At 41.7% G+C, this 13,965-nt stretch overlaps 1 protein-coding gene across 1 annotated transcript in view; it reads left to right on the top strand.

Moving 5' to 3' along the window:
- Positions 1 to 13,965, top strand: part of GAS6 (growth arrest specific 6) — a 49,517-nt gene that overhangs the window by 8,578 nt on the left and 26,974 nt on the right. The window contains exons 3-4 of the mRNA XM_083610691.1: positions 11,301 to 11,325; positions 11,897 to 11,959. Of these exons, the coding sequence (XP_083466817.1) occupies positions 11,301 to 11,325; positions 11,897 to 11,959 (88 nt within the window). The remainder of the gene's footprint in view (positions 1 to 11,300; positions 11,326 to 11,896; positions 11,960 to 13,965) is intronic.

The raw sequence follows: 13,965 nt of genomic DNA, 5'->3' as shown, positions 1-13,965 counted from the left end.
TGAGTTGATTACAGTGGTACCTCGGGTTAAGTACTTAATTCGTTCCAGAGGTCCGTTCTTAACTTGAAACTGTTCTTAACCTGAAGCACCCCTTTAGCTAATGGGGCCTCCTGCTACCGCCACGCCGCCGGAGCACGATTTCTGTTCTCATCCTGAAGCAAAGTTCTTAACCTGAAGCACTATTTTTGGTTTAGCGGAGTCTGTAACCTGAAGTGTATGTAACCTGAAGCCTATGTAACCCGAGGTATATCAGTTAAGTGTCTTCTACTCTATTCTAACAGATTGTCCCAGTGAGCTGTTGGTAGCTGATAGCAAAGGAACAACATTGTCATTTACTGAATAAACATGTACCGTGCAGTTTCAGCGTCTTATTTGTGTTTTAGTTGGTAGAACATGAGGGCTGTGGGTTCGATTCCCACGTTGGGCATATGATTCCTGCATTGCGGCGGATTGGACTAGATGACTTTCGTGGTCCCTTCCAACTCTACAATTCTATGATTCTTGGTGCTCTAAGATACAATACTTTGTTGGTTCCTCCAAAAGAGCTGCATTCCATAGTCTATCCCACCTTGCCTCTAGAGTTAAGTTAGTAGCTGTTTTCCAATATTGTGTTAACATATTCCTAGCTGCAGACATGAAAAAGATTAGTAGGTCCTTAAACAGTAAATTATTGTTGTCATCTTTTAACATATTTGGGACGCGGGTGGCGGTTCGAATCCCCGCAACGGGGTGAGCTCCTGTTGCTCAGTCCCTGCTCCTGCCAACCTAGCAGTTCAAAAGAACGTCAAAGTGCAAGTAGATAAATAGGTACCACTCCGGCGGGAAGGTAAATGATGTTTCCGTGCGCTGCTCTGGTTTGCCAGAAGCGGCTTAGCCATTGACTGTATGTTGGCTTCCTCGGCCAATAAAGCGAGATGAGCGCTGCAACCCCAGAGTCGGCCACGACTGGACCTAATGGTCAGGGGTCTCTTTACTTTTACCTTTATTAACATATTTAATAAACAGTTACAGATAGGTAGCCGTGTTGGTCTGCCATAGTCAAAACAAAAAATTGTTTTTTGTTTTTTGTTTTTACAAAGGAATTTCAGAAATAGACTGGAAAGAGAAGCTGCTGAATTGCAACTCATTACCAAACTTAAAACCATGGAGAGACCTGGTCTGAACAAAGACATTGGATTCTTATCTCATTATACATGACAAAGCCATTTTTCACCTTCTCACCCCTTGCTTTTTCCTGTAAGACCTATTACAGTCGTTAAGAGTCGTCAACAGGCTCATCACAGCTATCTGCCAATCACCCATTCCCACCACCCTTCTGAGTAATACCCCTCCCCACCTTCTCACTATATAGAAGGATCTGGCAACTTCTGTTTCAGTGTATCTGAAGAAGTGTGCATGCACACGAAAGCTCATACCAAGAACTAACTTAGTTGGTCTTTAAGGTGCTACTGGAAGGAAAATTTTTTTTTATATTTAATAAAGTGAACCTCAGATCAGGTTGTATCACCTGTCCCATTAGAAGAAACTTATTCAAAGACCATTTTCCAAAATCATTGTACTGGTTTGCAATCCCATCACTTACAGAGATATAAACCTAAGAGTTAACATCCTCTCAAACATAAAGGACTTGAAGGAGAACTTAACCTGTGGCATTTCACAGGTGTAAAGTGCCAGGTGGGAATTCTTTTAAAACTGCTTTTCCTCACTTCAGTTGACACTCACTTTAAAAAGAAAGAACAGAACCTGGGTCAGAAGGTACAGAAGTAAGTGTTGGAGCACACATTAACAAGTAAGCTAGATGTTATTACTAAGGTTGAAATTGAGAAAAAACATATGGGATACAAAGCTTTACAAGAAAGTATGTTGCAGTGTTATAGAATGTTTTCAGATTTACTAGGAACACAATATATTCCAGATTTTTTCTACTGAGCAGAGTGAACTCTCAGTGAGAAGATTGTGCTACAAAAGCCTGTGGTGGTTACAATGTGCAGAGAAAGAAATAATTGACCTTTTAGTGTTCAGCCAGGTACACAAGCTCAACAGCAGAAACTGCCGTGGAATTTGGCTGACCTCAATGTAAAAAAATGTTTCCTAAACAAACATCTGAGTGAAAACTGAAGGCTTCTGTGGGAAGAAACTAGAAGATTTCTTAGGAGTGATTGCATCAATACCTGGCTCAGACTTAGTGCTGCCGCCTGATTGCCAAACCATCACGAGGTGTAGGGCAGTCGGACACCTATTAGGTCTTTTAAAATGTTCTCAACTTGGCTTGAGTTGGTTACAGATCACTTTCTTGTTTTCCTCAAGGACTGCTACACAATGGCAGTTACAGTTCATTTTAGTAGTTTGTGTTGTGAACTGATCTTCACATTAGTTGATTTCTGTGGGGATGTTATTAAGCAATGCTTAAATGAGGGCCGTCTAGAGAGACTTCCTAATATGTATACACATGTTGTCCTAAGAGGGCTTAACTTTGGTTGAATCATGCACAATTTTTATCCAGTGCTGGGAAGTCTAGGGTCAATTTATGTTGAAGATGGCCAACGTGGGGTTGTAGTGGATAGATTGATGAAGATAGGTGTTGACCCAGTGTATGGCAGCTGTGAAAAAGGCAAATTGCATGCTAGGAATCCTTAGGGAAGGAATTGAAAATAAAACTCATGGTATCGTAATGGTATTATAGAAACCTATGGGGTAACCATAGTTGAAATACTTCTGGTTCCCTTATCTCAAAGAGATTATAGAGTCAGAAAAGGGAACCAAAATGATCAAGAGGATGGAGAAAATGCCCCACGAGAGTTGCTGCTTTTGGGATTTTTATTTTTGGAGGGGACTAGTCCAACCTCCCACATTGCAGGAATCTCTACTAGATCATACATGGCAGATGGCTACCCAACCTCTACTTAAAAACCTCCAAGGAAGGAGAGTTCACCACCACTTGTAGGAGTCTGTTCCACTGTCAAACAGCTATTACTGTCAGAAAGTTCTTCCTGATTTAACTGTTATAAAAACCCCATAAATTAGTGCAGTTTTATCAACCCCATATTGTAGTGTGGGGGAGGGGAAATGGTGGATTGTCTAATTAGGAATACAGTGGTACCTCAGGTTAAGTACTTAATTCGTTCCGGAGGTCCGTTCTTAACCTGAAACTGTTCTTAACCTTTAGCTAATGGGGCCTCCTGCCGCTGCCGCGCCGCTGGAGCACTATTTCTGTTCTCATCCTGAAGCAAAGTTCTTAACCCGGGGTAATATTTCTGGGTTAGCGGAGTCTGTAACCTGAAGCGTATGTAATCTGAAGCGTATGTAACCCGAGGTACCACTGTATAGGAAGCTGCCTTAAAGCAGGCCAGACTTAAGAGCAAAGCATGTGTGCTGCCACTTAGCTACAGTCCCTCCTTACAGAAAGGATTTCATATTTCATTGAAACCTAAGCTTAGATCTCTTAATTCAGAGTCCAGAATTCCCATTAGTTGAGGCTATAATAGGCATACGATTCGAACAAGGGTCCTCCGAGCTCAGCCAACCAGCTCTATGTTCTTTTTAGATGTGATTGCATATTTGGCACTGTGATTCTCAACTACATTTTCTCTTGAACAGATGTCTAGTATTAGTAGGAACAACATTTAGTACCAGACAGGATTAAGAATGTGCTTCCAGTTCTGGATTTTGTGTGTGTGTGCGCGCACACACGCGCACATGCCGACAGTGAAACTGAAAATCTGACTATCAAAGATGAGCATGAATTGTCAGTCATGTATAGAATAGGCTTGCCACATGTTGAGAGACCTGTTCCACTATACCAAAGGCTGCTGAGTAGGTAGATGGGAAGGGGGAAGCTCTCTGGTAATAATCCGGGACTAGAGAGCCACATATAAACATAGCATCATTTGGTGATGCAGAACAAAAGGTGAAAGACAAATATTTTCAAACTAGCTTTTGAGACGTTCTGCTTTTATAGGGTTTTTTAAAGTTTATGTTCACTGCTGTTTAATCTTTAACTGCTTTTTATTGTAATGCTGCAATGCTGCAATTGTTTGCATGGCTTTATCCTTTTATATATTAGTTTTAAATTTTATAAGATGCTTTGAAGCACTCTTTGAGGAGGAAGGGTAGAAATCTGTAACTCAGTGGAGAGGATACAAGACCGATCTCAGAATTATAAGTTACAGTATTGTGTATTATTTTATTTTACTTTATCTGTAGGCCTTGTAACGCATAGGATAAAGCAGTTTTACATAACAGGAAAGGCAATTGCAGCCTAGTCAAGGCTTGACAGCTCTAGTCAAGTGATTCCTTGTTTTAATTAAGAGAGGTGTCATCTTTCTCCCTACACACTTTGAGTTTTATCAAGGATTTGTGAAAAAACTAAAATAGTGGACAAAAAAGGCCAGAGTTTTGAGCAACTTACTTGATTTTGCTATTATTTCTCATTGGATTATTTCCAGTGCTAGTCGGAGAAGATTTGATGAAGTTAATAGACATATCTGACTTGTGTCCATTAATTTCAGATGGGTTTACTCTGAGTAGAAGTTAGTTGGTTACAACCCACTGTAATTAAAAGGGCAAGAAAAATGAATGTGGTAAGCTAAGACCTGGATCACACTTGCATGTACAGTGGTACCTTGGTTTAAGAACAGCTTAGTTTATGAACAACTTAGATTAAGAACACTGCAAACCCGGAAGTAGGTGTTTTGGTTTGTGAACTTTGCCTTGGAATAAGAACATGTTTCGCTTCCTGTTGAATGTGTTCCATTTGTAAACTGAGTCCCCCGCTTCTACGGGAAAGCATGCCTTGGTTTAAAAACGCTTTGGTTTAAGAATGGACTTCAGGAATGGATTAAGTTCGTAAACCAAGGTACCACTAGTACCTCTAGTTGTGGACCAAGTTCGTAAACCAAGGTACCACTGGTACCTCTAGTTGTGGACACGATCCATTCCAGGGTACTGTCCGCACCCTGAAAAGTCCACAACTAGAGCGGCACTTCTGCGCAAGCGCGGAGCGCGGTAGAGAATTTATGTGCATGTGCTTCCGGGTTTGCTGCATTTGCAAGCCGAAAAGACACAACATGAACCTAACGCAACACGAGGTATGACTTTATATCACTGGCTAAGTTTGGAAATTACACAAACTTGTTTGTTATTAAAATTGTATACCACTCTTCATCCATAGATCTCAGGGCAGTCCACAACATAAAAATACAAGATCAAAACACAAATATATAATAGAAACCAGAACAAAAGAAATCACACTAGTTTGGTGTAATAACAATGAGTGTATCCTCCTCCTGGGCTCACACAAACTCCCTCTTCTATTCCCTTGCAATGGGAGGAGTTTGGAAGTTTTGGCTTCTTTTTTTTTAACCACGGTTTACTGTGTTGTCTGGGCCTGGAACTATGGTTAACCTTAACAATGGTTACATCACAAAACCAGTTCCAGTAACTCTGGTTTGATTCTGGCTTTCTGAAATTAACCACAGTTTATTGATCTGGATGATATAACAAACCATGGTTCAACAAAACCAAAAACATTCAGACTCCTCATACTGGTTGCCTGGGAGGAAAAAAGGGCAAGGGAGAACATATGAGACTGGAAGGAGGCTAGGTCTGCTTATGCCTTACTAAACCATAGTTTAGCATGATGCAGTCACTTGATAATAACTCAGATTTGTGAATGACCTACTAGATCTACCAACACCAACAGAATTCCTTTATTGTCAAGTTCCTGTGCAAATGCATTTCACGCATATACATGTAAGAGGCATTTCATGTACATGTAAAGGCATTTCACGCATTAGTGTCTAGTAGAAATCCAGTGAGGGGGAGGCAAATGAGGCGAATGTACATGTAAACGAGAGTGCTTGCTTGCAAGAGTGGAAGGAAGCGGTGATGATCCCACTCACAAAAAAGGGTGTGGAGGAAAAATCCTGTTCACTGGGGGGTGTTTTTGTGTGTGTAAGATGTCTGTGTGGCCATGATCCAATCAAAACGAAGCATTTTAAAGCCGTACTGATATTAAAAGGAGAAAGCTGAAGATATGCTTTAGCGATTCACATTGAAATCAATGGGGCTTTCATGCTTGACTTTGGCTGGGTTCATCTTAGGACCACTATAGCTCTCTTCAGGTGTCCAAAGTGAATACGCGAAGAAGGCAGCGAAGATGTATATGTTCATGACTCCATTCCCGCTGGGGACCTTCATGCTTTGAGAAGGGAAGGTCTGAAGGAGGCTTCCCCTGAACACTGTTGGGTACCCAGCAATATCCGGCTTCCCTGATTGTACAGAGGCTTGTACACCCTGATTGTAGGTGGTACATTTATCCAAATGTGCTGGGAATCCCCCTTCATACTGTCCCATTCAATGTGGGAGATTCAGGGCAGTGGGGGTGTGGTGATGGTTGTGGCAAATGTTGCTTGAATGTGCAAGCAGGACTTCATTGGCCAAGGATCATCTAAGCATTGCAACTGCATTTTGTGCAGGGTTGTTTTTTTTTAAAAAGTATGTTATTATTTTTTGTAGCGGGTTCCTAATAATGCACTGCTGACCAAATGATAAATATAGTAGCAGTTACTCTTCTTTTCTACAAAGGAAGTTTGGCAGCCACAATAATGAGACCACTTCTAATAATGGAAATATTTAGATATAAAGATATAAATGGCTATCTAAATGTTTATTAATACATTAGAGAATGAGGAAAGAATGTAATCGTGGTGAGGGAATGGAGGATTAAGAGAATATAAAATGTCTTTGGTTTATGTTGGTGAACTTAAGTCGTCTAGACATAAATATCATTGGAAATGCAACCTAAGTCTAGCCATCCTAACAACCGTTACTATTTTGATTTAAATGGTATAAATCTTTCAGATCTGGTAAAAAAATTCTCCTGAAGATTTTAGCATTGCATTTCCTTGGAGGATTTTACTAAAACGTTCCTGTGTGGATCCATGGCTTTACACTGATTAGACGCATTTCAGCATTCAAGGATAATGGACCATTAGCAAACTATAGTGCTAGGAAGCTGTATGGGAACATGTCGTTCATTTGCCAGAGGCATATGTAGGGAGTATTGGGTGCCGAGCCTCGGCGGCGCCACAGGGGATGCCACAACTATTTATAATAGAGCACGAGAATCGGGGGGGGGGGGAATTTTGGTGTTGCACAGAGTGCCACTGAAATTTGAGACCTCAAGTCCCTCCACCGTATTTGCCCAATGATAGCAGAATCCCCCCTGATTTGGACTTGGCAGCAGTTTAGCCAGGTCCAAATATGGGTGGAACAGTTTTCATTAGTACAATAAGGTTGCTGAAGTGCTCCCTAAATGGCATTATAATTTAAATGCACAACAACTTCGTTGGGTGGGCAAAACTCTAGCTCTTTTCCACTTTCCCCCCTCTCCCTCTCTATGTCAGCTCACCTCCTGGGACTGGCTAAAGCTTTAGGTCTACTCATGTATGAGCAACTGCAGGTGATGCATACATCTCACCTGAACTGAGGAACTGGTAAATTTTTGTCACACTGCAGTGTGATGAAGAAATGCCAGAAAACTGGCTTTTGTACACAGGACCAGCAAATGTTTTTTTATCATTAATGGGCGTTTCAGTAAATTGCAAGGAAGCATGATGTGACAGAATTGTTTAGTTGCATTCTATCAACCCCCATAGTAGGAAAGTAAATTGGAGAACAATTTTGACTGGAAAAACAGCTGACAGAAGAAGAGTTCAGCAACGCCCCCCCCCAGCCCCCATCTGCTCCGTCATGCTCACAACCTTCTAAGGCTGCTTTTCATTGAAAAAATGGAGACTAGTTACAGGCTTCTGTGCATAACTTCTGCTTTTGGTCTTCAGAAACTGGTTCAGTTTCAGGGCAACTCCAAGCCATAAACCAGTGCCCAAGCCATAAAAATTGTGCAACTCATGCTGTGGTAAATGAGCCTGATGTAGCTGATTGTTTATCAGGAGTTTGAAGCTGGGAGGCGCCACCTTTTTCAAAACATTTTTAAAATCAGTCTTCATGTTTTATGTAGAGTGTGGTTTGATATTTATTACAGTGGTACCTCGGGTTAAGATCTTAATTCGTTCTGGAGGTCCGTTCTTAACCTGATGGGGCCACCCGCTGCTGCTGTGCCACCCCCGTGCGATTTCTGTTCTCATCCTGAAGCAAAGTTCTTAACCTGAGGTACTATTTCTGGGTTAGCGGAGTCTGTAACCTGAAGCATCTGTAACCTGAAGCATCTGTAACCCGAGGTACCACTGTAATGTGATTCTATTAGTTGTTGTTTTTGTTATTTTGAGATCATCACTGTACAAAGATGGAAATAGAGTTCTATTTAAAGTGACAGCTTCTAAGGACTTGGGCCAGAAAAAGATGTATAATATTTTTCAAGTTTTAAGTCATAGCATTTCTTCTAAATGTTGCTGCACGCTCTCATTCCAGACATCAGAGGAAATAGTCTGGTGCCTCTATAGGGCAAGCTCACCTTTGTTTTCTGAATGATGCTGCCACCTTAACCTCAGCTGACTTTTTCCTCTATGGGATGCAATTTGCTCTTCCTGTCAGATTAATCCTTTTGGTATAAGCTGAACAGAAATACCAATCTACAGAGTTTCGGAAGCCCGAATAAATAGAAATGTCATGTGCAGGAAAAGGCTATTTCCAGCTCAGCTCTTGTTCTCGTTTTTTGTTTTTCTCAAGAGTAAACAAAACTCTTTGGGCTTTGCAGATATTTAAAGTCACAGATGAATGCCTTCTGAGCAGCCCATTTGACTCTCTCCCATAGAACAGTTCTGGATTAAATGGGCTGTGGATGGAAGTTTAAGCTGCTTAACGAAATTAGAAATATTCAAGCATCAGAAACATAAGTACCAATAGTTTTGTTGTGGGCATCTTGGTGCATTCTTTCATTATCTTGGCCTTAAAAGCCCTCCTCAGCCTCCATAACCCTGTAGAAGTGCTTACCATTTGTGTAAAACACCACTTTTGCCACTCTTGTTTGTTATTCATCACTCCTTCCTACCTACCATGCGCTTTTATCTATGCAAAAATCTTCCATTCTCTTCCTTGAATTCCTCCTCATACCCCACAACTGCTGCTTAATATCCACTGGGAGCTAAAAGTCTCAAGCATATAATTTTGTTTCTGTGGGGCAGTGGGGCAGCGTGTCTAGCTGTTAACCAGAAGGTTGGTGGTTCAAGCCCACCCAAGGATGACTGTAGACAGGATTCCTGCATCGCGTAGACCCTCAAGGTCCCTTCCAGCTGATTCTACAGTCATTTTGTTTGCTTTTGGTGTCATACACTAGGAAAAGCATTGCATATGGCTGTTGCAACTGTTTCAATTATGGTCTCATCCTCTTAATCTCTCCCATTTATTGGAAATGAAAGGTGAAAGCTAAGGTGAGCTTCAGGTATCTGTCAGGGTGCAGTAACTGTTTCCAGGTCTTAAATTCCTTTAAAAGCTAGGCCAGTTGCTACTTACTTGACCTTTGACTCTTAAGGTGCACTGACTTTTGGGCCAGCTTCTTTTCCTGGAATATATAATGAGAACAGTTTATAGTGTTGGTAACAAGCCTTGATTGGAACTCTATGTTTGATGCTCCACTCCAAAGTTTGATGTAGGCAGGCAGTTGTTTCACCTGTAGATTAATTGAGTGTCTTTGAGGGCATAACTGAGAACTTGCAAAATAAGAACCGTATCTCCTGGTGACGGAGACACTGGAAATTACTAGGTGTTTGGAGGGATTTGAAAAGATTGTCACTAAAAACCTGGTGTGAATGGGTTTGGACACTTGCTTCAGCTAAAGAGCTGTTGTACAAACTGAAAGGGTCCAGAGAACTAACAAACTTTGACTCGTTTTATGGTACATAGCATAGCTTTATTGCATACATCCAGTTGGGGGATCATGGAAGGCTTTGGAGAGACCTGCTTGAAATGACTGCAAGAAAATTTCAGCCCTTATAGTATAGCTCATTCGGTAGAGCACCTTGGGGTTGTGGGTTTGAGCCCCATGTTGGATGAAAGATTCCAGCATTGCAGGGGTTGGACTAGATGCCCCTCATGGTTCCTTCCAATGCTACATGATTCTGTGAATACACCACCATCACTGCCTAACACTTGTAATTCATTGTTCTATGCAACTGATTTTTTATTACCGTTGCTTTCTTGCATGTAAAAATTGGTATTTTTGTATGGTTGTTTGTTTTCAAGGTTTTTAATTGTCTTTTTAAAAAAGAAGAGCTCACTTTTCTTGTGATGTTCAGATTTGTTGGCTGGGAGAGTTCCTGCCTCTTAATTGAAATGGTGTCTTCCCCATCTGGTAGATTTGTGTTGCAGAGCTGGGGCTCAGTGGTGTAGTGGTAATTTTAAGTGCAGAATAGCATACTGACAATCCCCATAGCCATGTTCCCAAGGCAAGCTCATAGCCATGCTCAACAGAAGTGAACAAGAATGCAAGCAGCTGTGTGTGTGTGTCTATATCTATATCAGGCTTCCGCAACCTCAGCCCTCCAGATGTTTTGAGACCACAGTTCCCATCATCCCTGACCACTGGTCCTGCTAGCTAGGGATCATGGGAGTTGTAGGCCAAAAACATCTGGAGGACCGAGGTTGAGGAAGCCTGATCTATATCTATATATAAACATATATACTTGCCACTCAAGAGAAGCACTGCAGCACATAGTATGATATCCAAATCATTAGGACACGCTGTCTATTGTAGAATAAACTGGCAAAAGTGTTAGGGTGTTGAACCCTACCCCATAGGGTTGTTATGAGGGCAAAGAGGGTTGCTTCTCTCTCAGGTATATTGCTGTGGTGCTCTCAAAAATAAATGCCCTCGCTCCTTCTGTGGAAAAAGACCTGGAACTGTATTTTCCCTTGTTCCTTCTTCACAACACCACTGCTTGGGAGAGCTACATTTCAAGTGTTGAAGGAGAATTTGGCTCTTGAAGCAAGTTTGCAAGAGCTGCTGGGAAAGATTCAGTTTTCAAGTGGGCAGCTGGAACCCTCTGAGCCAGCAGATCTGCTAAATGGGTAAGCCACCCAAAATGGCAGGGTTACCAGCCAGCCTACCTGCCCATCAGGTGGTTTGAGGCAGCTGCTCGAGAAACAAGAAGAAATGGTGGCTTCTGGGGAAATCTTGCTTCTGATGATCTAAAAAAACTGTTGCAAAGCACATACCTTATGACCTCCATTAAGACCACATTGCTCAGCTATCAAACTGTCAGGAGCTTATTTTAATATGAATTCAATTGTAGACCAAATCTAATAATTGTGTGCTCCCCCTCCCCCTTCTCTCTTTCCAACAGGATTATTTTTACCCGGGATATTTGGGTGAGTTGCAGTGATACCCTTTGCTTCGTACTATTTTGTTGTCACTTTCTAGGCACAGTTAATATCTGCCCCAAAATGTGCCGTGTAACAGAGCACATCTCTTTATCTTAAAAGAGATCAAGTTGCTGATTCTTCTTTTTCAAAAAGAGGCACATTTTATTTGCCTACAATTACAAAGTAATACAGTTATAATGACTGGCTATTATTCAGAGAATTGTGACCCTTCAAAATCTGACTATTACCCTATTAAATTTGTGTTGAACATGTAAACACTAGAATCTTCAAAAAACTATATTCTGTTTTGAGTAAATTCTTCAGATTCCCCTCCCCCCAAACTAGATTAATCGCAGGTCCTAATAAACTTTAGCACCATTGCGACATCTGCATTTCAAAGCAACAATATATTTTGACAAAATTAATAATGTTTATAGCATTCGAATTGTGTTTTTTTCTAATAAGGCAGTTGTAGTCTAAATAGAACAAACAAGCAAACATGCTGAATAGAATACCAGGAAATCAGAAGTTAGTTAATATGCCAACTTGCTTAACGATGTTTGTTTTTGTTCTTCAGGATGTATTAGGAGGTATGGGTCACCATATACAAGAAATCCAAATTTCCATACATGTGTGCATAGTAAGTATTTTTCATATTTCTATGTTACTAAAGGAATACAGTATTGTTGGTTGTTGGCTTAGGTGAAGAGCAAGTCGAGTCCGTGTGAATATTGTCCAATGCTCCTTATAATTCTTCCCATCAGACATGCACTTTGTTCCATTGGATAAACTATTGCCTGTATTTGAATTTCATAATAAATTATGGTTATGGTGGGCAATGATATAGTGGAGAAGGAACATGGAGGAGTGAAGCTCTGGTACTTTGTCATTAGTGATGGCATCATCTGCTGGAGCAAGCTTCATCACTTGTGTAAGATCTGCCAGGATTAGACGACGGCTCTTCCCTGCATGTGATCCCTTTGTGAGGTAGGCTAGGATCAGCTGGCCCAGTGTTACCCAGTGAACAAAAATTTTCGCAGCATGCTAATCACTGCACCAACCTTTGCCAGCTCACTTTTCTATAACGCGGGTGGCACTGTGGTCTAAACCACTGAGCCTCTCTTGAGCTTGCTGATCGGAAGATCGGCGGTTCGAATCCCCACAACAGAGTGAGCTCCCATTGCTCTGTCCCAGCTCCTTCCAACCTAGCAGTTCGAAAGCATGCCAGTGCAAATAGATAAATAGGTACCACTGTGGCGGGAAGGTAAACGGTGTTTCCATGCACTCTGGCACTCGTCACTGTGTTCTGTTGCACCGGTAGCAGCTTAGTCATGCTGGCCACATGACTCAGAAATCTGTCTGTGGACAAACGCTGGCTCCCTTGGCCTGAAGCGAGATGAGCGCCGCAACCCCATAGTCATCTTTGACTGGACTTAACCATCCGGGGGTCCTTTACCTTTTTTTTACCTTTCTATAACACTTGGGTATAAAACCATGTTTTGCTGCTTTGTAGTATATAGATAGAATGGATCAAGAGACCTACCTGCGTAGGTCTCTTTGGGGAGGTGACTATGGGGACTGTCAAGATAAGTTCATGCGCTTCAAAATTCCACACTGTGCCATAGGTGACAGGAATAAGTCTAACCTCCCTCCAACCCCCCCCAAAGAACCCCTCTCTCTGTCTCCTTCCCCCATTCTTCTGTGGTCCGAGTATGAGGAACTATTGGGAAACCTCTAAGTTCTGATTTTTCAGTTCAGCACAGTTTAGCATTGGACCTGAGGAGGACAACAAGCGGAAGTTCAATGGTGCAGCCAAGAGTGCTTGCACTATAGCAGAATTACTGTATTTTTCGCTCTATAAGACTCACTTTTTCGCTCCTAAAAAGTAAGGGGAAATGTGCGTGCGTCTTATGGAGTGAATGCAGGCTGCGCAGCTATCCCAGAAGCCAGAACAGCAAGAGGGATTGCTGCTTTCACTGCGCAGCAATCCCTCTTGCTGTTCTGGCTTCTGAGATTCAGAATATTTGTTTTCTTGTTTTCTTCCTCCAAAAACTAGGTGCGTCTTGTGGTCTGGTGCGTCTTATAGAGCGAAAAATACGGTATTTTGCTGAATGGAGTCCATAGTGATTCAAATATTATCTTACCTTGCAACGGTGCCTCATCTCCATCCAGTGTAATGCCATTGCAAGAAGGTCTTGGGGCTTAAGAAACAAGAAGGGATTCACCGACCTCCTTGCAATGGCATTACACTGGATGGAGTCGAGGCACCATTGCAAGGTAAATTGAGGGAGAGGCTTCTGATTGTTGGAGTGCTGCTGGGCCCTCCAGGATCACAGTGGAGGGCATCCAAGCAAAATAAGCAAAGCAAGATTTTTTAAAAAGTTAAATTGCCAAATTTCTGTGGATATTGAGAAGCCAGAACCAGCCTGTAGGGCACAGGTTTTCTATCCCTGATATATAGAATTGTAGTCTAAGTGTCTTGTTACAATCTGGTCAAACAGGCCATGTAATCCTGTCAAACGTAGGGAGTCTTTCACTAAATGACATGCAGCCTACACTTCACTTTATCTTTCAAGATCAGAACCCATTAACATTGTGAAAGATTCACCTAAAAGTTAACAGATGTGGCTGTAACTTAATTCTGGG

This window comes from Podarcis filfolensis (genome assembly GCF_964270895.1).
Source record: "Podarcis filfolensis genome assembly, chromosome: 4".
Classification (NCBI taxonomy): domain Eukaryota; kingdom Metazoa; phylum Chordata; class Lepidosauria; order Squamata; family Lacertidae; genus Podarcis; species Podarcis filfolensis.
The sequence above is the reverse complement of the archived record's forward strand: the minus strand, read 5'-3'. Positions and strand labels throughout refer to the sequence as shown.